We start from the raw sequence: 24,021 nt of genomic DNA on the forward strand, positions 1-24,021 counted from the left end.
ATTTTGAATACTTTTTTGATATTCAGAGACATTTTCAAAGAGATTCCCTGGTAATAATGGTCAATTTTGATGGTTGACCATATAGAACATCAGTAATTTTGCAACAGCTTAGTATTCCACATGCACTTCCTCAGGTTCAAAAGCATTACTGCAAAATGTAATATGCTTCACCAATAGTTAGAAAAGATGGGAATTAACACTTTGTTTAAGTTTTATACATTTATACAAATTGATGATTCCACTGCCCTATGTCTACTCTCAGAGCAAATGAGAAAAACTGGAATAGCTGCTACCTCTGGGAAGACTTGAGAAATCCATGTCTCATCCAGAGTTGCACAACAGACCCCACACAGGTAGAAAAATGTTAATGGTGCTATACCTAGGAATCAGCTGGTACAGACTTTTGGCAGATCAGGTCCATGACAGTTAAACACCAATATTCACTAGCTATACTAAATTTTTCATTGCTCTAGATTCCTTTTCAGATTTGCGATAAATTCAGTTTTGACTCATTTTCTGCAATATTTTAAATTAAAACAATGACAGTAGGGAAATGGGAGCAGCAGGAGAAAGGGAAAAGGAAGACAGAGAACACTAGTGGGGAAACAACATTGCATAGGTAAAAAAAGGCAATGAAAAGCTTTTGAAAATAATTATATTAACTGAACAAAATTAAAATATTGAAGTCATACATGTGAAGAGATACTACCAGGAAAAACAGAGGGCAGAAAATGTCGTAGATGGATATGGATCTATGAAATATTTTGGTACAGTAGCAAGAGCACAATAGACATAGGAAGCTGTTAGTCCAAAGAGCTCTTTCCATAATGTAGAAGAAGAATCAGGCAGCAGCACTGTGATTCGCTGGTTTTGAACAGGACGACAGAGTAACAGGCATACTATAAAAGAGATATTTTGCATAAGCAGAGGAGCTGAGTGTTGGAGATGAGAGCCAGAGACTCAATCAAAGAGGTATAAAAATAGTAGAGGATATTAACAATGAAGAGATCACTTCGTTTTAACTCTGAAAAAAAAGGCACACAGTAAAGGAAGAACAATGAGGGAAAGGAATATTCTCTCTGACAGTGTATATAAACCTAAATTGCTGTATTGTATCAGAGATGAGCTACAAAAGATAAGGGCTGGACCAAAAGAATCTAGAACAGAGAACAGACAGAAGTATTGGCAATTTTCAGTAAGGATGCCACAGTGTATTGATTAAAAAGTGTAAGAAAGTGTCATTTCATAAAGGCTGTTGGATACTAGATGACAGTAGTGTGAGGGTTTGACCAGAGAGATCATGATAAATAATCTCTTACAAATTTACCTGCCTTTGATGAGCTAAAAATTAAATCAAAGTGCTTAAGCTCTTTGAGCAAGAATTGCTTTCATCTTAATCATCAATCTCATTCGTAAGTGTATATATATTTAGTAAGAATGATGGTATACCTTATTTGCAGCAGAATGGTGAAAAGCTAAGAAGTATGTCACTCTATATAGGGACTATATGGGTAGCTGCACTGCCAAGGAGCTCTAAGTTTGAATGCAATGATTTTACTTTCACAAAATAGAAATTAAATTTTTACCACAAGGGAAAAAAGGTAAAGTGAGATTATACATAGCATCAACCCATAGAACATTTCAGCATAATTAAAGAACTTTATATGGGAGTGGCCCTACTGAAAGTTCGTGTTAGCAATAAGATACTTCAACACAAATATTGTAACAAAGATAACGGAAATTAACTTCAATGCAAGTGTCCTGGTTTCAGCTGGGATAGAGTTGTTTTCCTAGTAGCTGGTACAGTGCTATGTTTTGAGTTAGGCATGAGAAGAATGTTGGTAAAACTGATGTTTTCAGTTGTTGCTAAGTAATTTCTAGTCTAAAGTCAAGGATTTTTAAGCTCCTGATGCCCAGCCAGAGAGAAAGCTGGAGAGACACAAGAAGTTGTCACAGGACACAGCCAGGGCAGCTGACCCAAACTGGCCAACAGGGTATTCCATACCATGGGACGTCACATCTAGTGTATAAACTGGGGGGAGTGGGGGCGGGGGGAATCGCCTCTCGGGGACTAGCTGGGTATCGATCGGCAGGTGGTGAGCAATTGCACTGCGCATCATTTGTACATTCCAATCCTTTCATTATTACTGTTGTCATTTTATTAGTGTTATCATTATCATTATTAGTTTCTTCTTTTCTGTCCCATTAAACCGTTCTTATCTCAACCCAGGAGTTTGACTTCTTTTCCCGATTTTCTCCCCCATCCCACTGGGTGGGGGGGGAGTGAATGAGCAGCTGCATGGTGATTAGCTGCTGGCTGGGGTTAAACCCGTGACAGCAAGTTACTGCTCACCAACACCCTTCCACTTTAAAAAATCAGCATCTGTAGCACTTTTGCTAGCTGTAAAAATTGTAGTGACAAAGACTAGAGAGATCTCTGAGATTTGAAAATCCTAAAATAATTCAAACTCCCAACCTCTATATTTAGCAAGAATTGGAATTTTCCAAACCATAATATTTGTAGAGAATAGTTGTTTTTCATGGATAAAAAAGTATATGATGTGTATGTGGAATTCACGAATGGAAAGACTTGCACACTCACAATTGCAAGCAAAATATCTTGATTATATTTGGACAATGATAATGTCTTATAAAACAGATCAAATGGACATTTCTGTAAATGGAAATAAGTGAAATCTATGTTTCAAGGTTATATTACAAGCTAGAATTTATATGAACTTCTGTTTTCCCTCTTCACCAACCTCTTCATCAGAGACTGAGTGACAACTGTCAGAAAAAGTGGGCAACAGATTGATGTACAATTGATTAGCAGATTAAAGATGCTGTGGTTACACACATACAGACACACACAAACATTTACACTCATATAAACTTAAGTGTTTAAAATCTAACACACAGCTTTTTAAATTATTAAATAAACATACATCAAGTGACATTTATCAACTGTTAGAAAAGGAAAGTCATTGCATAATTTATACATTATAAATCCCATTATTCAAAACTTGAAAACAAAGTTATAAAAAGGAACTGGAATGCAACTTGAATTAAAAAAAAATGAGTTACACCAATGTTGTATCTATTCATTAAAATTGTCTTACAGTTATTTTCACATATGCATATGCTTTTAAAAGAGTTTCAGCTTCGAAAACTATGGAGATTTTCAGAGATTTTCATTTTTAAAATCATCTTATAACCTATAATGTATTTATAAATCAATAAAAATATTATAATGTAGGGCAGCAGAACATAATACAGACCTCAGAAAATACTCAAATCAGTACTAAGAAAGAGAAACCAACAGTTACTGACAGGCCATAATCCAGGAGAAAAGAATGACAAATAATTGGAAACCACATTATGGAAGGTGCTATAAGCTTTTAATAAAATGGTACTGATAGTGTAAACTAGTCAGTTAACTGCTGACCAAAAAAGGGCACAAATATCTTTGGAAAAGTATTTGAGATATACCTTGTATAAATATTAATGACGGATACAGCTTACTATGAGATGATCCTAAGTAACACTCTAGAAGCTATGAATGGGATTGCAAGATGGATGTTTAGTCTAAAATTTGGGGCCAAAGCTCAGCAGGAATTGAGCTTATAAACAGACAGCTCATTTCCCTGCCACAATGCCCATTTTTTCAGTCCTAATACTGAGGGACAAACTGAATAACTGGTTTGTCAAGGCTTTCATGTTTTGTTGACCAAAAGAGCGTCCCTAGCCTGAATGACCGAGCATAGAAGAAACAGCATTATTTCATTATAAACTAAAAGAAACTGAGGAGTTTAACAAAACTTGTTTCTTTGCATACCATCCCCGTTTAGAAGCCACACTAATCCTGTCTGCATCCTTCCAGCTTTAGTGTATGTGCTGCAGGTTCAGTATGGTGTCAGGTACTGGTTTCAAGGATCTCCACTAGTGATACAGGGACATGCACAGGAATGACATTATCAGTTACATTGTGGTATTATAAGTCTGTGCACATAATACCGACCATCTTCAGAAATTCTGGAGATAACTGACAAATCCACACTACCAAAATGTTAAAATAATATTTCTGTTTGTAACTGGTGCTCCGCTTAAGGCAAGAGAGCTCTCCAAGTCGAAGCTGTTCTTTTTTAGTCACACTGTATACAACCATTGTGTACTTAAATAAAGAAAAATATCACAAGTAACTGCTTATTTTACTCACAACTACAGCTAACCCTGCATGTTATTTCCTTTTCCTTAACAAGCACTATATCACTATTCTAGCAGAAAAATGACTAGTGAAAACAGGACTGTCCATTAACGTACTAAATAACTTGCCAGTGCTTTTATTCTAACAAATATTTCAGTGTGTTACAAAATGTTGCACAACAACAGTGTACCACAGAAGCTGCCTTTTCGATTGATCTGTGGTATTCCTTTTCATTCTCGATGCCCTGCATGTCAGGGTCTTCACTCTGAAGCTCCCACAGAACTAGAATTTTAAAGATGATTTACTTCTCTTAGAAATAATAGGGAGCAGGAAAATGGCTCGGGAAGGATGTATCTGTAACTCAGTTGATACAACATTTTTCACTACAGAGAGAAAATGCTAATACCAATACTTCGAAATTGAACTACTTAGTTTCCAAAACTCATTATTTAATGACATGGGTAAGTTATTATGTCATTAAAAGTAGTATTTTGAGGAAGATCCTTAGCTGCTTCTAAAGAAGTGACGAGATTTACATTAGTTGCTAATCTCTCTCTTAAAAGACTTGTCCAGAAAAATGGAAATCATTGTGTAAAAATGGCACTTTACCATGCGGTATTGCCACAACATAATGGTATGGCCATTGCATCACTTTCATATAATGCAATACCAGGGCTACATTCTGAAGAGTAGGAATGGATTTTAAGAAGAAAGCCAACTCAGAATTTCATACACACTGTTCCTATGTGCTCCAAACTGAAATGTTGGATATGCAGCAACACTTTGGCTTTTAGACGACAGTTTTGAAAATATAAAACTAAGTCAAGATGTTTATTTATCTCTTTAAACCATTCAGCAAAAGGGTTTGGGAAGAAGGGATGCAGGTCTTCCAGGCTATTAAAACCAGACCTAGATATTTAAGCAATGGGCAGTAAACAGCAGCTATTTAACGTAACATGTACTAGAGTGTTCAATTTTTAAAGATGCAAAGAGCTAACTTCCTCCTGGGGAGGAAGGAAAACACAAAACAAAGTATTTCAGGAAAAGAGGGAAAGACAGATAAAGAGAGACAGAGTGCACTTGTAATTGAGCCCTAAGATCTTGAACCTCAAAGCTCCTCTAGCCTTGCATTAACTAACAGAATTCCCCATCCACAGGTTAGCCAAGAGGCAGCAAGATTCATTGTATTAAAGTTAAATGTACAGAAAATGGAATCAAAGTAATCCTCACTGACATGTTTACATGTACAGCCTGCTGAGCATCTACGTCTGTTATTTAAGAAGCAGCATGCAAATAATATTCTCAGTCTTTGAAACAGTGATATAGGCTAGTCCTACTCTTGCAACTCTTACAGTTCCCTCAACACATCTGAAAATTCCCTGCAGTGAGGTGATGGTACCTACCATCTAGTGAGCTTCCTTGCTTTGCCAAGATACACAATTCTACCTATGAGAGCTTGGAGCTTCAGCTCATAACCATGCCACACTGCACTTTGGGGAGACCCTTTGGGGGGTCTCCAGACAGAAAAGCTGTTGGCTTGATCATCTTCATAAACAACAGGAAAACACACTTTATTATCCAGAAGGAATACAATGGCTTCTCTATCAGAAGGAATTAAGCTAATGTTTAAATACTTAAAATAACCCAAGATGAAGTTTCTAAGACTATAACTAGATATGTCACTATAACTCTTTGATTACCACTTTTTCCCTTAATGCAAACCCATGATCAAATGAGAATGCAGTAACACATAGGCCCTGTGGGACTTCTCAGTAAGAGATATTATTGATAGAATATATGGTTCATTTATCAATAAGTTCTCTGATTCATCAATTATTAGATATTTTTGATACCATATGTACAGTATCTTTAAATATGATATTAGTATTAAACGTTCATTGCATTTTAGAGACTAAAGTGCATAGCAATTCTCTTGTCAAGAAGATTAATTTAAACTGAGTCCTACTGTAATTCTTCAACCTGTCAGTTTAGGAAACCACCCTCTGCACCACATTAGCATTCCTACTGCATGAACTGTTGAGACTCCACTCCTTGCCACCCTATGTACAGAACAGAGCTTTAGCATCTGGTTGTTGCCTTACTCCCGATTAGTGTGGCACTGAACCAGCAGCCGCCAGCTGAACTATCAGTTGTTCCTGTAGTGCCACACCAGTCAATTAAGCCAATTGATTTTGGAGAATGGTTTTGTTGAAGTTAAACAGAAATGCTTAAAGACTATTTTGAACATTCAACTTGAGATGTACTTCATACCTCTTAATCTCTACAAAAGCCTTTTCCCTTTCTCCCACCTCACATGAACTTAAGAAAGCATTTCTTTTTCTTTCCATACATTCCTTTTGACAGTTTCACTAATGTATGTGCTGGGGCTTCTCCTTTCTAGTGTTGAATTCCCAGGTCATACTGTAAGTTAGAAGACATTCCTGCAGCCTCTAAAGAGACAAGATTTCATCTAGATGCCTCCCCACTTCCTTCATCAGTAGCCATTTGACTTCTAGCTGATTCTCATGTGTTATTCAATGAAGGATCACAATACTCTAGGAAACAACCAAGGTATTACATCTACATCTCCAGTACTTAACTCAGATTCCTGATCTACTATGTATCTGTGCAGGAGGTAATCAAACCTGTAGTTCTGCCATATTTATAGTATATTTATAAGCCATTCAGTCAGAGAAAGAGATTTCAGTAACCAGACTCCGGGGGACTACAGAATAGGAATAGTAAAATGAAATATGGAAGAGATCAAGGAGAAATAGCAGAATGAAAGCTATTGTTACGGATGGCAATATTTAACGCAGATGTTTTACTTATCTAGATATTACTGGTCAAACACAGATCTTTGTGCCTGGATGGCAGAAATAAAATGTATTTGTTCACATCTATATTGCTAGATTTAGTGTACCTGAAAAATCTCTATTACAGATTAGGAGACAGAATGTGGAGGACAGGCAGCACTTCTATTTGAAACAGAATTTTTCACATCTCCATCCCAAATATTTCACAATGGTTAAAGCTATAAAGAAGATACTGCTCAAGATGAGTCAAATATTAGCTCAGCTATGGCCATCGTTATGTTCCTAACAAGTTAAAAATCACTGTGGACGATATTATGGGGCTTAGAAACCGGGATAAGATTTATAGTTATTCACCACAGACTAGGTAACAAGTGGTATAAAAGTACAATATCCGTAATCATTAATCTGCATCAAATCTTGAATTTGGATCTTGACCTTCCACAGCTGAAGACAGTGGAGATTTTGCTATTTATTTCATTATTATTAGTATAAGGACAACATTCTTTCCAAGAGTACTAAAATCTGCTGGGGGAAGTCCTTGATAATGTTAATCAGAGCCCTCATCTGGCCATATCTGCTGTTCAAACTTTATTTAAAACACTATTGATGTTTGATTCAGCTACTTCAAAAATAATCTGTGGAGGCTGAGAAAAGTTGCAGTAGATAAAAACTCAGCTGCCAAGTGGTATAGTTTAAACCAGAAACCGACCAATTGTTGCCAGCTAGAGTTTTCTTCCAGTAATATATACTGAGTATTTATTGTGTGACAAAGCTAAGGAGAAAATTGTGGTGAACAAAAGGAGGAATCAGAGCTCCAGGTACTTTGGTTGCTCAAGTGAAATTCTGATCTTTGTTACAACTTTATTTAAACCATCTTCATAGCAAATATCCAATAAAATAATGTCAGCCAGCACTGGAAACCAGGGTACCAGGGTATATCATAAAATCCTTGACAAGTTGTGCAGTGTTGCACAAAGCTGAACATCAATGAGTACAGTGCATGGTGAACAGGCTCAACCTGGAGCATGATATCCTGCTGTTTCCCCTCCCCTGCACCTCAAGTACCCATCTCCATATCCATATGTTTCTTTCTTTTTCTGTATCCCTGTCATTTGACAGGTAAATGTCAAGACCCACAGAACTGACTGTTGCACCTATAGGGCATCATGGAAGCTTGGAAAGAGAGTGCTGGTGCTCAGCAAACATGTTGGCTTTCAGGGTCCTCTGGGACACTTTGCTCCAGGATGCAGATGTCACCTTCGATTTTTCAATCTTTGTTTTGCTGAGTAGGAGGGTAGTTAAAATATATGAACATATACATATATATTAAAAAAATATAAATATATATATATACACCAGATGGGCTTGCATTTTAAGTGGAAATTTAGTTACAGATATTCTACTCCAGAAATGCAGAAATTCTTGCAGGCAGATAGACTGTCAAAATTAAATTTGAAGCATCCATCTGCAAATACTAGTTATGGCAGCAGTTGGATGTAAGTGTTAAATCAGAATCTGACATGTTCTGAAGGTCAAAGACCTAAGACTGAATACCCACATAGATGCCAACAGTACAGATAAGCTTGTACGATACAGTTTCAGGTGTATCAGTGAATACAAAGATTCATGGTTTTTTGAACTAGCATTCAAAAACACTAGTTTTGAATCTTAAGGTTAACCATTAAACAGGGACCTCCAGTCCCTGGATACCTCACTAAGGAAACTGTGACTCTGACATAGTAGTTGTACAAAACATGGTGCCACAGCACATATAATCCAGCTGAGAAATATTCCAGACAGTTTCACTTGCAGGCCACTGTATCATTCTGTCTCATAAGTGAAAGGCAGATCAAGGAAGACATTTTCTTCATTTCTTTTCCTTTCGGTTTGATAATTTGATCACAAATGCTGTAATCCTACCTCAGTTCAGCTTTCTGCCCAGTGCCAACAGAATATCATGCCATAGAATATCAACATTCCAGAAGCTTGTAGCAAATATCTAATAGTTACAAAGGACAATGGTTGTTTGCACAGCATGGATCTTCATTCTGTTCCAACTGGATAAAATCTTAGTTGCTGGGCATAATGTAGGCAGTGTTGTCTCATGAAGAATGCGTAAGGATGAGCAAGGCTTAAGCAAAAGGCTCAATGTACCTCAGAGCAGGGGAAAAAAATCCCTACACTGAAGGATTTTTGGGAATCCACATAAAGCTGATATAGAATCTCAGTTCCTCTGGTTAGATATTCTCTAAAAGAAAGAATGAAACAAACAAAAAGGCAAAAAAACAGAGGTACAAAAGAGGAACAAAACAACTGAAACCCTTGCTGGCAGTGTCTGAAGAGAAGCCTGAATGGATATGAAGGCCCCTACCGTGGCAGCTCTAACAACAGTCACCCAGGTAGCAGTGGAAATGTGAAACCTTCACCGAAACAAAGCTGATAGCAAAATTCTAAAGACTTTTGGCACAGCAATGCAAGAGCATGCACTGACTTTAATTCTGCTTTTCTGTGAATATGAATTAGATCTTTTGAATTGACTGTCCATTTTCCTACCACAACCATTCTTTTCTTAAAAAAACCAAACACGAGAATCTGTCTTCCCCTGCCAAATGCAATGATCTTTTTCTTCCACAGAAGTTCAAATTTAGTCCCATTGAAGCTATTTGTCTTTACAAAGAGAGACCAGGATGTGTTTTGTATGGCTATTTTTTACCTTCTAGTATCAACTGAATTTATTAAACTGTTCCATGTAATTACTTCCTGTAGATCAAGCCTTTCTAATAGGTCTGTTCTCCCAATGTCCTTGCTGTGTGCACAGAACTCCCAATGACGTTAATGAATCTCGAGCATGTGATTTGAGAGAAGATTATGTCTCATGTCATTTTGAGTGGTAAGCATTCATAACAGAGACCATGTAGGGCAAGCACTAAGCTGCACAGTAGCAGCAACTACTGTTTTTTTAATGAACTTTAAACAAAGCATTTTTCTTATTTGTGCCTCATCATTAGACTCTTCCTGTTAAAAAAGAATCACCCTACATCTCTATTGTCATGTTTTTTACACATAAGAGGTGTTTCCTAAGTGTTACTTTCTTATTTTTCCCAGTGGCATCAGTAATTAATTCATGCCAACAATTATTTTGGAAAACATAATATGTATAGTTTTGTTTAATCAACACAGAACATCTTCCACCTACAAATGCCACCTTCAGCTGGTGGCATAAAGATGCGAGTGATGCATTTGCAGAAGAAAGTCCATCCATGCTGTCACCCATAAACAATCAAAATACATTCCAAGGACACAACAGTGTTCCCACCCCACCAAACACCAAATGTTACCAGCTTCAATTAACATGAAAGGGCCTTTAAAAACAGTAATTAGACTTGTTCATAAGACATGTCACGTAAAGATGAGCATTCCCAGAAGTGCTTTTGGCTCTATTAGAAAAGAACATTTCTCCTCTCAAACAAATCTCACAGATATGCGAGGTGTGGGAAAATGGCACCATTCTCATCAGTGTTAAAAGCATATGATACGAATGAGGTCTCCAGCATGGCACTAACTGCAATAAATTATCAAGTATGTGTTCTGTTTTCTGAAATGGGCTCCATTTATCATTTTATTGAAAAGGTTCCATTATGCTAATGTCTTATAAAATCACTTCTTGCTGTTGCTGGAAGGTGAAGAGGGGATATCAATTTATATATATAGAACTTGGAAGTATTGCAGCCGTGAGTTGTCAAGGGTTAATAACCCTAAGAGAAGATACAATATACATAAGAGCAAACTTCCAAGGACTTTGTAATGGCAAATTTTCACAACCCTACTGGAAGCAGAACAACCAGAACATTTTTCTTAAGCTTAACTGTTTCAAAAGAAATTTTGACAGAATTAGCAATAGTTAATTGCTGGGCTGAAAACTCTCCCTCTGTTCTCCAATTAACCCTCGAATTGACACTGGAGACTGTTTAGGAAGTGCTATTTCAATGAAGGTCAGACTAGAGAATGCCATTATTGTTCTTGTCAACTTACCCAGATAGCAGACATGAAGGATAATCAGAAGGAGGTGATTACTTGCAAAAAAGGAATACTCCTTCTATAAATATAACATTATATAATAAGAATGTTTTCTTTCTTTTAAAATATTGGATACAAAACAGGTAAATATTAAAAGAGGAAGAGAACTAGATTTAGATAAACAATTGGTTTGATCTTGTATAATAGCTCTTTTGTGGCTGAGGTGTGACTTGTATCCAGAAAACCCCTTTTTTGCTGTGCATCAAAAAATAGTGTTGTTGTTTCAGAAACATTACCATATTATGAATAACTTTTAACGGGAAGCATTCTCTTATGGACATGCCTTCCCTTACCTCTAAACATACTCCTACAGCATAATCCAAGAAGGTACAGCAACTAATCAAGAGGGATAATTTAACATATACTGACATGAACAGGCTGCCCAGGGAAGTGGTTGAGTCACCATCCTTGGAGGTGTTTAAAAGACATGTAGATGTGGCACTTTGGGTTTAGCAAAGGACTTGGCAGTGTTAGGTTAACAGTTGGACTCGATGATATTAAGGGTCTTTTCCAACCTAAATGATTCTATGACTGCAGTATATTTTAGCAGTTGAAAACAAGTAAGTGGAGCTAGAGCGCTGTGACCATTATCTCAATGGATCACCAATAAATACCCTTCTGGATCTCAGAGCCTCAAACACGGATTACAGTTCCAGAACTTCTTCCATACACATTTACCAAACAGCTTGGAAACTCTTTTAAAACTTTAAAGAAGTTCTCATTCAAGACATAGGAAATATTTAGCAGGATTGATTTAAAATTAAATGTAATCTCACTGTACCATATAAAAATGTTATTGTTATACTCTTCTCTTAGTACACACCTGGATTTTCAGACCTCAGATGCACGTATTTAAAATATGGTTACTTCTGAAAAACATACTGTAAGACTGTGATGATCTAGTCAGGCACGATGTGTTAGCATTTTGCATTAAGTATGTGAGCAATGTGACCACCAAAGGGACAAAGATGTGTGTAGTTGCACATAGGATGCATCCAAGTGACAAAAGGTTGTAAACCAAAGCAAAACAAGCATGAGGGACTGCAAATGGGCAGAATACCTTGCAGGTATGGAATACCCATGAAGGGTAGCTGGCAAAACAAAAACCAATGGAAGCAGTAAGGAGCACAGAGGAGCAAGTAGTATGAAAATATCAAACAAGAAAAGGAAAGATGGAGAGGAATCAAGACAAGTCTGCTTTTGTTCCAGTTTCTCTTGCCAAAGAGCTCTCAGGCCTGATCAACTCAGCTTCTGTGATTACAACGCATCAGTGCAACCTACACGGCATCAGCTCTGTGGTATTGTACACTCACAGCAAATTTAGGATAAAAGGTCTAACAGCTAAAGTCTTACAGTTTTCTGTATGTAATGAATGCATAGTGATAAAGATTAACAATGTGCCCGAACTAACCATTAGCACAGAGAGAGTTGTTAATGCAGGAATTTCGTAAAGTTTTGTTCTAAAGTTTAAAACAGAATTGTACATACAGTAAATTTACACAATGTGTAATGAAGACAAATGCAGCCATGCTTCCCAGAAAGTATTTGCCAAAATCAGGACTAGTATGTTATTGCTGAGTTGGTACTTTATTCTGCTTTTCTAAAAAAGTAAATTAGTGCCTTCCCTTTTCTGGGTGTAGGTTGATCCTCAAATTGATATTGCATTTCATATTCAAAAGTTTGTAAAATAATGCATTATAAAAAATCTGAATCAAATGTAGACTAAATCACAACGTGCTGCATAATTCATTTTCATTTACATTAAAAGTGGTTTAATCCTAATACAAAAGTAAACTGTCACTGCACCAAATCCGAAAATACCATAATAACCTAACTAGTTACTTGGATGTGTCTACTGAAACAATACATTGGTTGCATATTAAGTAATTTCTTACTTTTTCTTGTACAGCAATATGAATCTTATTCAAATGAACGTCTGTCAAAAACAACTGCCATAAGAACCATGTAACTACCATTAAATGGTGTATTAATGTTTCAAGAAATTTAAGAAAGGTCAGTGGAAGTACTCTAATCATTTGTTTTTAGAACAGAATTTTGATAACTCTGGGAAAAAGGACCTAATTACTAAATGCAAATTGCACAAAATACTGATTTCCCCTCCTCAAACTACTGATTTACAATACTGTGGACCTAAAGTACATTTAGTTAATTAATTTATGTTAGAATTAATCCACAAATGATTTGTACAGATGGCAAGGGAAAAAATCTTTATACTGATTAATTTCCCATGTAAAAATGGATGGGAATGACAGGAGAGAAATTTTAAGAATCCTTTTTCTCTTTTCTAAGGGAATAGTAAATTCTTAGATACTTGGTTTTGTGACGCAGCAAAGCAAGATTAGGTTATGGGAAAGTAAGTTCTTTGTTGTCTTAGTTTTGTCTGGTGCAGTTGCTGAACACTTACAGAGCTTCATGTCTCAGAGTATCAATAGAGATGTTCTTGCAGCACTGGAGGCCATTTTGGATGGATCAGTGCTCACGTTTTGATGGCATACTCAAAAAGGGTATCAGAAAAAGCTGCAGTTGTACTCAGCTTGGTACTGGGTAGGGGTACTCAGCCTAACACCACATTAAAATGGGGAGGTAGAGATGTACACCATACCATTGCCTGATCTGGAACTAATTTGACATTATAAGTTTTATAAAACTGTGATGTAATTTTAAAATACTTCAGGAGCTTAGACTACTCATTTACTTCAAACAAACCTGACACAAAAATTCTTCTCGTTTTAGGAATTTTGATTAAAAGAATCATACTAAAATGTAATATCAGTTACAGAGCACAGGAATTTTAACACACAATCAACAGAATATTATTCACAAAGTATTCGTACAGTGTCAGCAATATCCCCAATTAAATTGTTTTGGGGTTTTTTTAATTCATACTTCTTTCGCAAGTATGCACAGTTCTGACTACCCAAACCCTAAATTGTGGCTTTTCCTTCTACAAGTTTTTGCCTGTGTCTTTCATATACCAGACTCTTACATAGACTGGGGATCAGCTCATCACTTTACACTTTTAAGCACTGACAATACTAAGGTTTTGGTAACGACAGTTTTACCTGCCCTAACTCATAGTTGTGTTATTTGTAAGGACAGGAGGTTTTAACGTATATTAAGGTTTGGTAAAGCATTTCCTAACTAGGTGGAAAAGAATCAATCCCTCTTTTTGCTACAATTTACAGCTTGGCACACCTAAGTCAATATATACCAGTACCTTATTTACTCTTCTGTGAAAAGAGAAACATGGACAGATAAGGAGACAGAGGCAAATTGCATGGAAGCATTTTTAAAAGACTAGCTAAAGAACACCAGGATATTGTAGGGAACTGACCAGATGAGTGCTATTTAAAAGTTGTAAAGAAAAAGACCTAAGTAATGATGACCACATCTAATCGATTCAGACAAAATAATAAACCAGCTGATAATGGATTAAACTGGGAATTAAATAGGTAACAACATTAATAACAGCTTACAGAAAACAGACGCTGTCAAACTAACTTGGGTTTGGGGTTTTTTTTGAGATTACAAATTTGCTTGACATGGTTAGCTAATAAATGCATTTAGAGAGGGAAGCAAAGTGATTCTGTAGTCTGACCTCCTGCCTAGCACAGTCCATGCTATTTCTAGGTTGAAGTCCAATCTTTGTTGCTGGACATATGTTTTGGAAAAATGTCCTATGTTTATTTTTAAATGGCCAAATACAGAGAATTCTTATAAGCCAGGATAACTTGCATCAGTGGTTGATTTCCTGGCAAGTTAAAAATCTATGTGTGGTATTTATATTTGCTGGCTTTCAGTTTCTAGACAATGAAAGCTTAAATCACAAAATAGCTTATAAGATCTAAGACTCCCCTGTTACTACATTTCCACTCCCACGGATGCCACAAGATTATACCAACATATATAAGCCAATCTTGAACCGCACTTTTGTAGGATTCTTGTGACTTTTCTCCTGAACCTTCTAACAGATTTTCAGCAGTTTTGTTGAAGTTTAGACATCAAAATGGTGTGTTATATTCCAGTTTTAGTTATGCAAGTGTCAAAAGCAGAGGAAAAACATACTCTCCACTCCAGTCTGTTTTTTGTTTATACTTCCAAAGATCATGTTAGCTTTCTTGGACCTGGCATCATGATGCATTCTCATATTCAGCTGATAAGCCATACGAACCCTTATGTTTTTCAGATTCACTGTTTCTCAGGCCAAAATCCCTTCACCCTATACATGTATTTACTGATATGCAAACATATGGAACATGGTTTATTTGCTTACATTTTGTTTATCAAACCACTTTGTCCCAGATATTGGACAGATTGTAAATTAAGTTGGGGTGAGTTAGGATGAAAGTCCTGTGTTGAGATTTTTTCACATGTTCATCAGAAATCAAGCACGGTGTTATTTAGCAGACAGAAAAAATTGCTTCTATTACCTTTGCCTGCAAAGAGAGGAAACCCGGAAATCTTTGATGCAGAGATTATTTAGATCCATCTTCATAGTTTTTTCAGCCTGTTAATGACTTTCAAACTTCTGAATTTCTCATGGACAAACATGCATTCTGCATTAAAAACACAATGTAAGAAAGATGCTTCTCCAGATGAGTCAAGAGTGGCTTTCATTACTCACCACTAAAGTAGGGGTGAGCTGGGAGGAGGATGTCCTGTTATGCTCTTCTGCAAGGAGCAAATAATGCCCCTTAGTGGAGACAGGATGCCAGGCTATCAGGGTTTTTGTCTGATCAAGTGCAGCATTTTATACAACTTAAGTATATTACTTATATAACAGCACTACAATATAACAAGAGTTGTCTCTCTCCTGGAACGCCTGGTAAAATTCTACAGCTTAACCTCCAAGCATTCAAGTCAACACTTCAAAAATACTGCTTTTGCAGTCAAATGCTGAAAAAGCTTCTGGGAGAAGCTTTTGTGATGCAAAAGTTACCACTAACTTTTTTCCTCAGAATTCTAAGGAGGGCAAATAAAACAAAAGCAGGGCAGGGACATAGGGTGAGCATCCTGTGGTAACAAACAGAAATAACTTGGGCTTCAGAAAGAGAAGAAGTCTCTTAGTGTTTACTGCTACAATTACAGAATAGCTGTGTAGCATGTTAGACTAAACAATAATCAATTAACGAATCCTCTGCCTCTAAGTTCTAAGTTTAAATTTGTCCTCTACTCATTGTGTGTGATCTCTCACACACAGAAAAAAAGATTATACTTGGTTCAACTGTGTAGGTTTCTACTGTAGACTGATCACCACAACAATCATCCACCTTCCAAGACAATAGCTTGGTAAGTATAATTTCAAGCGGCAGTGGTGGCATATGCAGCCTTTAGCCACTCATTCCCACTACTATTACTCATTCCAGCCGTGCCAAAGAAAATCCTCACTACACAGTAAAGTCGATTGGAAAACTGATGTCTGGATTAATCTTTTTTTTTTTTCCCCCTTGCTGGATTATTTTTAACCCAGACTACTCCTTAACACAATGAATTATGTGACTACAAATTAACCCCAAACCCTAATAACAAAAACATCAAAATCCCCCATATTGAACTAAAGTGGTGGGGCTGAACAGGCACAAGGACAAGTTTTCATAGTGAGAGTGAAAGCAAGCCAAGAAGATAACAAGCCTTTAAAAAGTATTTGTTACTAACATCCTTCCAGGCAGAACTGTCAGTCATTAGAGTGGCTCTTCTTTATTTTTCTTATGATAAAAAAATCTGTTTAACTTAATCACAGATAAAACTAGTCCACATACATTCTCAACGCATTTTTTCCTCAGCTGTCATTCTGCCACGAAAATATTTGCTGCAATAGAAGACATCTATCAGTTTGCACTTGGCTTCACAGAGTTTGTGATCTGTGGAAAAACATACCACATGACAAATGCAAAAAGGCCTTACACATGTATAAACTATTCTTTAAAGTCAAGCACAAATATTAAAGCCCTGTACCTATCGTGTAAAGTAGTGAAAAAATAAATAAGGAGTAGCATTAAAAACCTCACACCATTGCCTTGCTTTCAACAGTAAGCCCAGCCTGAAATCCTGTCCCTAGTTTACCAGATTTAAATTGGCATGCACCCCTCTTATCTCATTATTCATTCAGACTGGGAGATGTGGATCACTAAGCTTTGTACTAATTTGTTCCTAAACTGCATTCATTCATCATTAGTTGGCAGTGAGAGGTTGATCAAGTCCGTTGTGGAATAATTCTGTGACCCTGCCATGAATTGTGTATTTTCTGCATGAGTTATTTACGAAATTCTCTAGAAGTTATTTTAACAGTTTTAGTAGCCATTTTCTTAAGCATGATGATTTCTGGGGTCAGGTTACTCACAGAGGTGTCTCTGTCATATCCACATATTCTCTTCTGTACTGTGGACCCATATGTTTAGTATTATCTTCTGTATTGTGTTTAAAGGGTATTTATGTACTGTTCTTTCTAAAAAGACATCTCTGATGGACTATTACGACAAATCACGACAGAATCTGGTACTGCCCAGAATAATGTCTCTTCACTGGGGACAAACACAGCTGTCAGTAAGAGTCAGCTAGACTGTGTGTGAGGAGGGGGTTACTCTGAGAAGATTAATTTAACAGCTAAAAGATTCTTGTATTTCCTTCTGACCTGAGCTTCTCTCTCATGAACAATTTAAATATAACAGCACAACCCATCTGCAGTAACTTGTGCCTCAGCTGATTTTTCTTGATGAAGAGAAGATATTCTCCGTAATAATTTGGTGGATGAAGAACTAGTAAAATGGGTAGTATGAATCATCATCATATTTTCTGCCAGATATATTTTTATAAATAAGAAGTCTATTGTATAGAAATATTTTTTTACAAAACGTATGGGTATGAAAACATTACAACAGATTGGGAGCTAAACACATTTGCAATGCATAAGCTGCCCAACATTCTAGTTAAGGAAACTTCTGTAATGGAAATTTTAGACACTATATTTTGCCTTCTCATAGACCTCTGGGGTTTTTACCAGCTTATAACAATTTGTAAAAATATTAGCATAATACAAGTTAGAGATGGGAACAACACAAAAAATCACTCCATTTATCCACAAAGCAAAATTATTCTGCTAGAAGACACATCAGATGCTTATCACCTCTTAATATAGTTGTATTTTTTGTTTAATAACTGAAAGAAACCATATGTTGGGGGTTTTTTCCTGTGGTATAGAACTGCTCACCCTAAGAGATAAACAAACAAATGTTCAGGTCTGTGTATTGAAATGTACCAAATCAGTTATTTACCTGATTTTTCAGAGGGAAGAGAAATGCTTTTTGTAGTATCCAGAATAACAGCCAAACCTGCAGAGAGTGATGGGAGGATGCTGGTGCTGAGATCTATGCGAGTTAGACTTTCAGGTTCTCTTTCCAAGGCTTTTGGAATACCTCCAGCACAGTTATCTTCTGTCTCATCCTTGTTCTGACTGTTCTTCTGTGGACTCTGAACTATATGAACGATACTCTGCTGGGCCAGGTCACAGTTCTGCAACACAAAACCAAAATCCCAATAAATAATTAATTGTGACATAAGTGACAAAATCCCTCTATCACCAATTTGTTATTTATTAAATGGTCTCCAAGCCATTTTGTGTAGAATTTCAGTGTGCAGTAATGGAGTTTAAAGCAAAGTGACAAGTGTAAATTGCTGGAATTAGGATTACTTGCATTGGCAAAAGGGTCACAACACTTACAAATTCTAAACATTTAACAAGGAAATGGTGGATGAGAGCCAACAGCTCTAAATACGTCTGGTTTATTGGCACAAAGGAAAAACTCCAGAAGAAGCACTACTAAATCAAGTGCTAAGAATATTCAATACTTAATAGGCATTTGCACTGATAATGCTGATACGCATTCTTCATGTAGCAATTTAGGGTCAAATGTGACAATCACAGAGAGTTCATGACCAAGGTACTCCAACATATCTTTGTAAACAGAAACAGGGAAGATGATGCTGTCGATGAAGACTGATACTTATTTCTTGTCCCTAATGTAATTTTCAATCTAAATCTGGCTTTAGATGTAGACTCAGTATGAGTTTCCATTCTTTCCAAAGATGACATTTAACTGTTGACTTCAGAATTAGAGAAAGCTTGTGGAAAATCTCATGACCGCTATAGTCTTTGCTGGTAAAACAAAAGGATTGCTACCTATTTTAGCCCAAAAGGCCTCACATATACATAAGTACTTCCTCTTTCTCAGTTCTCACCAGAGGTGATTCTTAGACAGTCTTTCCAGATCCTGTGTCTTAGAAAAAAGCAGGCTGAATAAGGATCTTATGAAAGGTTTATCCATGATAAATCAGGATAGAATTCACATTTTGTTCAGCATTTTCCTAATACAGAATAGGAAAGAAAAATATTACCTCAGAACTAGAAATTACAGAGATTTTAGATGACCTATTAGTAATGAAGGGCTTTCAAGAAAGACTTGTATTGATCTTTCCACAGCACACCTTACAGCAAAAATTGTTCTTTTTTGGGTGATACCTACCAGAGATCCACACCAAGTTCTCCAGTGTCATGAATGAACCACATAAAAACATCAGCCTACACAGAAAGAAGTTTGAATTTCCGTCAAGAAAATAATTTTCTACCTCTTTGCAGCATCAATAGGTTGGCCATGCCTGTCCTGAAATGTCAAGACAGACTGCTGATTACATTTGGGATGAATAGAAAGAGAATTCAGAAGCATTGATCTCAGCATCTATACAATATTTAAAATTTTTAGTTTGTATTTGCAATTATTACATGCACTTTTAATTGCAAAAGATTCCTTTACAGATATTTTAGTGCTGTTTATACCCTCTTTATTATCCCACTCTCCTCTGGTCTCATTTCTGTTTAGTGGTTTTCCTTCATTCTCTTGCATTATTTCTCAGTACTTCCCCCTCTACCCGTTCTTTCTTATGTAATGCATTTCTAAAAGACAAAAATCTGTTTGTGTTTTTTTTCTTTAAATTGAATTTTTAATAACACACTCTCTCCTTAGAGAAACAGTAATCAGCCGGCAGAGATTTGTCAGAGCAAGGATGCTGCAGTATTAATATTCAAACAAAGCAGTTATTAGATTTCAACTTTAAAACATTATGTTGACATTAAAGGTCTCCTTTTTTCATACAGCTTGTTGCCCATAACATTTTAAAAGATCCATTTAAATAGCTTAATAATTTCATTCATTAACACAAAATCCAAAACATGGCTGTCGCTCTAAAACTTCTCCAACTAAGAACACTGTATAATATTAAAGAATTTAATAATCTAAGAGAAATTAATAATAAAATTAATAACCTAGGCAAATGAGGAGCTCAGAAGTGATTTGCTCAGTCACAGCTAGAACTACAAAGGGAAATAGGTATATATGTAAAAACTCACAACCTTGGAAACCTCTAATCAACTGTCAATCAGTCAAACCATGTTTTAATGAGCATCTCTTCCAGCAGTTTTACTTGCTTAAGCAGCCCCTGTCCTGTCTTTTATTTTTTCTCACCATCTACTATCCTTCTTAGTTTATTTTTTTTTAAAGTTTGCATCAGTTCCCTGATTCAGTTCACAGCTTGATGCTGTGCTACAGTCACAGTGAGGGGATGGTGCAGAAGAGAGAATAAGAGGGATGGCAAGGGCTGCTTAAACCAGACAAAATGCCCCTGCAAATCCACAACCTTTTCCAACCACTCTTGCTTGATCTTGACTGCTGTACACATTTAGATGCATGGTTTAAATCAATTGATCTTTAAAAAGTATAGGTTCCTTGCCAGTTCTTTTTGCAGGCTGGAGTGGTTAGCTTATAAACAAAGGAAGGGCTGACAAAACAGAGCCTCATCTTATCTACTGTTCTCTCTCCAATGATGTCAAGAACCACATACCTCAAAAAAAGATGTAAAATTTGCACTTTGGACAATTATACGTCCATATGACCATAGCAATAGCAAGTTCCTGGAATTCACTTAATAAAAGTTTTCATTTTAAAAGAGCAGGTGAACATGTTGTATCTTAGCTTTCTTGCATCTCTTTATCAAAAACAAGAACAAACTTTGGAACATTGAACATTGCTACTGACGATGATAATGTAGGTCACAGACACAGGAAAGCTTAATTAGCAGATGTCAGGATAACTTTTCAAAGATAGCAGCTAGACAAAGCAAACAACATCCTTTGATCTGTACACTGAGTATATTTGTTATGGAAGTCACCAAGCAGTAACAGACATGGATTCCCAAATCATCAGTTTTGTAATGTTGTTTCTGACTACATTTGAATTGAATTTGGCTTGTGTTTAAAGGAGGAAAGTAATTCTCAACCTTTGCAAGAAAAGTGAGAAGACAGTACAAGGAAAAAAAAAAGTTTGTGATCATATCTTAATTGTGAAGAGACCTGGACGAGAATATCACCAAGCAGTTCCCAGAATAAGGGTGATTAATGCTTTATACCAGACTACATTTTGTAGACAGTAGGTAGGCTAGGTCTGCAGCTTTCTTCTCTGAGAAAAGAGGTAGAATTCAAACTATTTCTGTAAATGTTTAGGTTTTGCCTTAGGTTACTCTTGTAACACAAACCTAAGATACAATTGTTTATGTCAATGTCACTTTCATTTTCTTCATGTATTTGTTTTATGCCTCAGGAAACATTTCTTTTGAGAATATCTATTATTAATGATTCTAGAGATATTGTCTTGTCTTATCTGTTGATCCAAATTAATGCCTGTGATCCACATTCCAAAGGGAAATACTGCAAGTGTATATATTGTAGATTATGAAGTATCTCCTTGCACTAGAGCAAAGGGAGCTGAGAATATCCTGACATGATGAAACCCAGTATTAAGGACTGATTCTTTACAGAGAATGCGTTTTGGCCAAGTTGGAAAAATAAATTCATAGCAGATGAAATTAAAACTTTTTTTCATTCAAACCTTTTGCTTTCATATTTTTTTCTGAGTTCTCAAGTTGAATGTCACAAGACTGAATTAGCACATCCTGAGTGAATAACACAATATCCTTTGGTGCTGCCAGCTGTGGGCTAACTCGAACGTCACTTCGGGAGACTGAGCTAAATCATGAAGAGGGAAAAGATGACTGTGTTTCAGTAACCCCCAAATCCTCTTGTTCTGACAGATTTCTGTTTGATATCTTCTTAACAACATATTTTGATAGTAACATCAATACTGAAAGAAGTGTTCTCCATTGAGCAAATATATAGCCCACTAGAGAAGTCACATTATATTTTCTGAAGTGCAATACACTTTGTTTTGAAATATTTTATTTAAAGAAACACTAGAGCAGAGAACAGTTTGAATTAGAAGCTTTGGATTTGAATGTAAAAAAGCTAATTTCTTGTGGTGTTTTGTCTTGAAAAGGAATTTGAAATAATTTCATTTCGTGCTAACCACCAGTTGGGTTTTTTTAGGTGTTTGGGGTTTTTTTATTGCCTGCCAAACTCAAAAAGCAATTCTTCATACTCCGCTACCTAAGATCCAGTTCAAACTTTTCCTATTATCTGGAGAGCCACTTCTTTGCCCATGAATCCCTGGGGCCTACAGAGTGGAAACAGTAACAGTTTGCCTAAGTGCTGCCTATTTAGATTAAGCAGATAACAGACTGCCTGATGCCACTCAATAAGAGATTCACACAAGGTAAAAGCTCAAGAAAAGGGATTTTAAACTCCTAGGAATGATCAACAAGAATCAAAATGTTGGCTTTCCAGTTAGGCTTTTTCTTAACTGTCCTGCATTTCAATATCAGATGGGAAAATAAGGGGAACATTTTTGTCTCATTAATCTGCAGAATGAATGAAATAATAAAAAAGCTCTCCAGATGTTTAACATCTTTGTCGGCAACATGGACAGTGGGATTGAGTGCACCCTCAGCAAGCTGTGTAGTGTGGTTGACACACTGGAGGGAAGGGATGGCATCCAGAGGGACCTTGACAGGCTTGAGAGGTGGGCCCATGCAAACTTCATGAAGTTCAACAAGGCCAAGTGCAAGGTCCTGCACATGGGTCGGGGTAATCCCAAGCACAAATACAGGCTGGGCAATGAGTGGATTGAGAGCAGCCCTGAGGAGAAGGACTTGGGGGTCTTGGTTGACGAGAAGCTCAACATGACCCAACAATGCGCCTGCAGTCCAGAAAGCCAACCATACCCTGGGCTGCATCAAAAGAAGTGTGACCAGCAGGTCGAAGGAGGTGACTCTCCCCCTCTACTCCGCTCTTGTGAGACCCCACCTGGAGTATTGCGTTCAGCTCTGAGGCCCCCAAAATAAGAAGGACATGGACCTGTTGGAGCGAGTCCAGAGGAGGGCCACGAAGATGATCAGAGGGCAGAAGCACCTCTCCCGTGAAGACAGGCTGAGAGAGTTGGGGTTGTTCAGCCTGAAGAACAGAAGGCTCCAGGGAGACCTTATAGCAGCCTTCTAGTACCTGAAGGGGCCCAACAAGAAAACTGGGGAGGGGCTTTTTACAAGGGCATGTAGTGATAGGACAAGGGGTAATGCCTTTAAAATGAAAGAAGGTAGATTTAGATTAGATGTAAGAAGTTATTCACTGTGAGGGTGGTGAGGCACTGGAACAGGTTGCCCAGAGAGGCTGTGGATGCCCCATCCCTGGAAGTGTTCAAGGCCAGATTGGATGGGGCTTTGAGCAACCTGGTCTAGTGGAAGGTGTCCCTGCCCATGGCAGGGGGGTTGGAACTAGATGATCTTTGAGGTCCCTTCCAACCCAAACCATTCTATGATTCTATGATTCTACTCTATGAGTACCTATAGCACAATACACTTCTTCAAACCAATAGGACCCATGTAAAAGTGCAGAGGTCACACTAACTTTATCAAAAAATCTTTTTCCATGAATAGTGTAAAGAGACATTAAAGGTGACCTTCTGAACA

At 37.0% G+C, this 24,021-nt stretch overlaps 1 protein-coding gene across 1 annotated transcript in view; it reads right to left on the reverse strand.

Moving 5' to 3' along the window:
• PRKN (parkin RBR E3 ubiquitin protein ligase) overlaps positions 1-24,021 on the reverse strand; it is an 803,180-nt gene that overhangs the window by 512,477 nt on the left and 266,682 nt on the right. The window contains exon 3 of the mRNA XM_052784857.1: positions 18,390-18,627. Coding sequence (XP_052640817.1) covers positions 18,390-18,627 — 238 coding nt within the window. The remainder of the gene's footprint in view (positions 1-18,389; positions 18,628-24,021) is intronic.

This window comes from Harpia harpyja, chromosome 4 (assembly GCF_026419915.1).
Source record: "Harpia harpyja isolate bHarHar1 chromosome 4, bHarHar1 primary haplotype, whole genome shotgun sequence".
NCBI lineage: Eukaryota > Metazoa > Chordata > Aves > Accipitriformes > Accipitridae > Harpia > Harpia harpyja.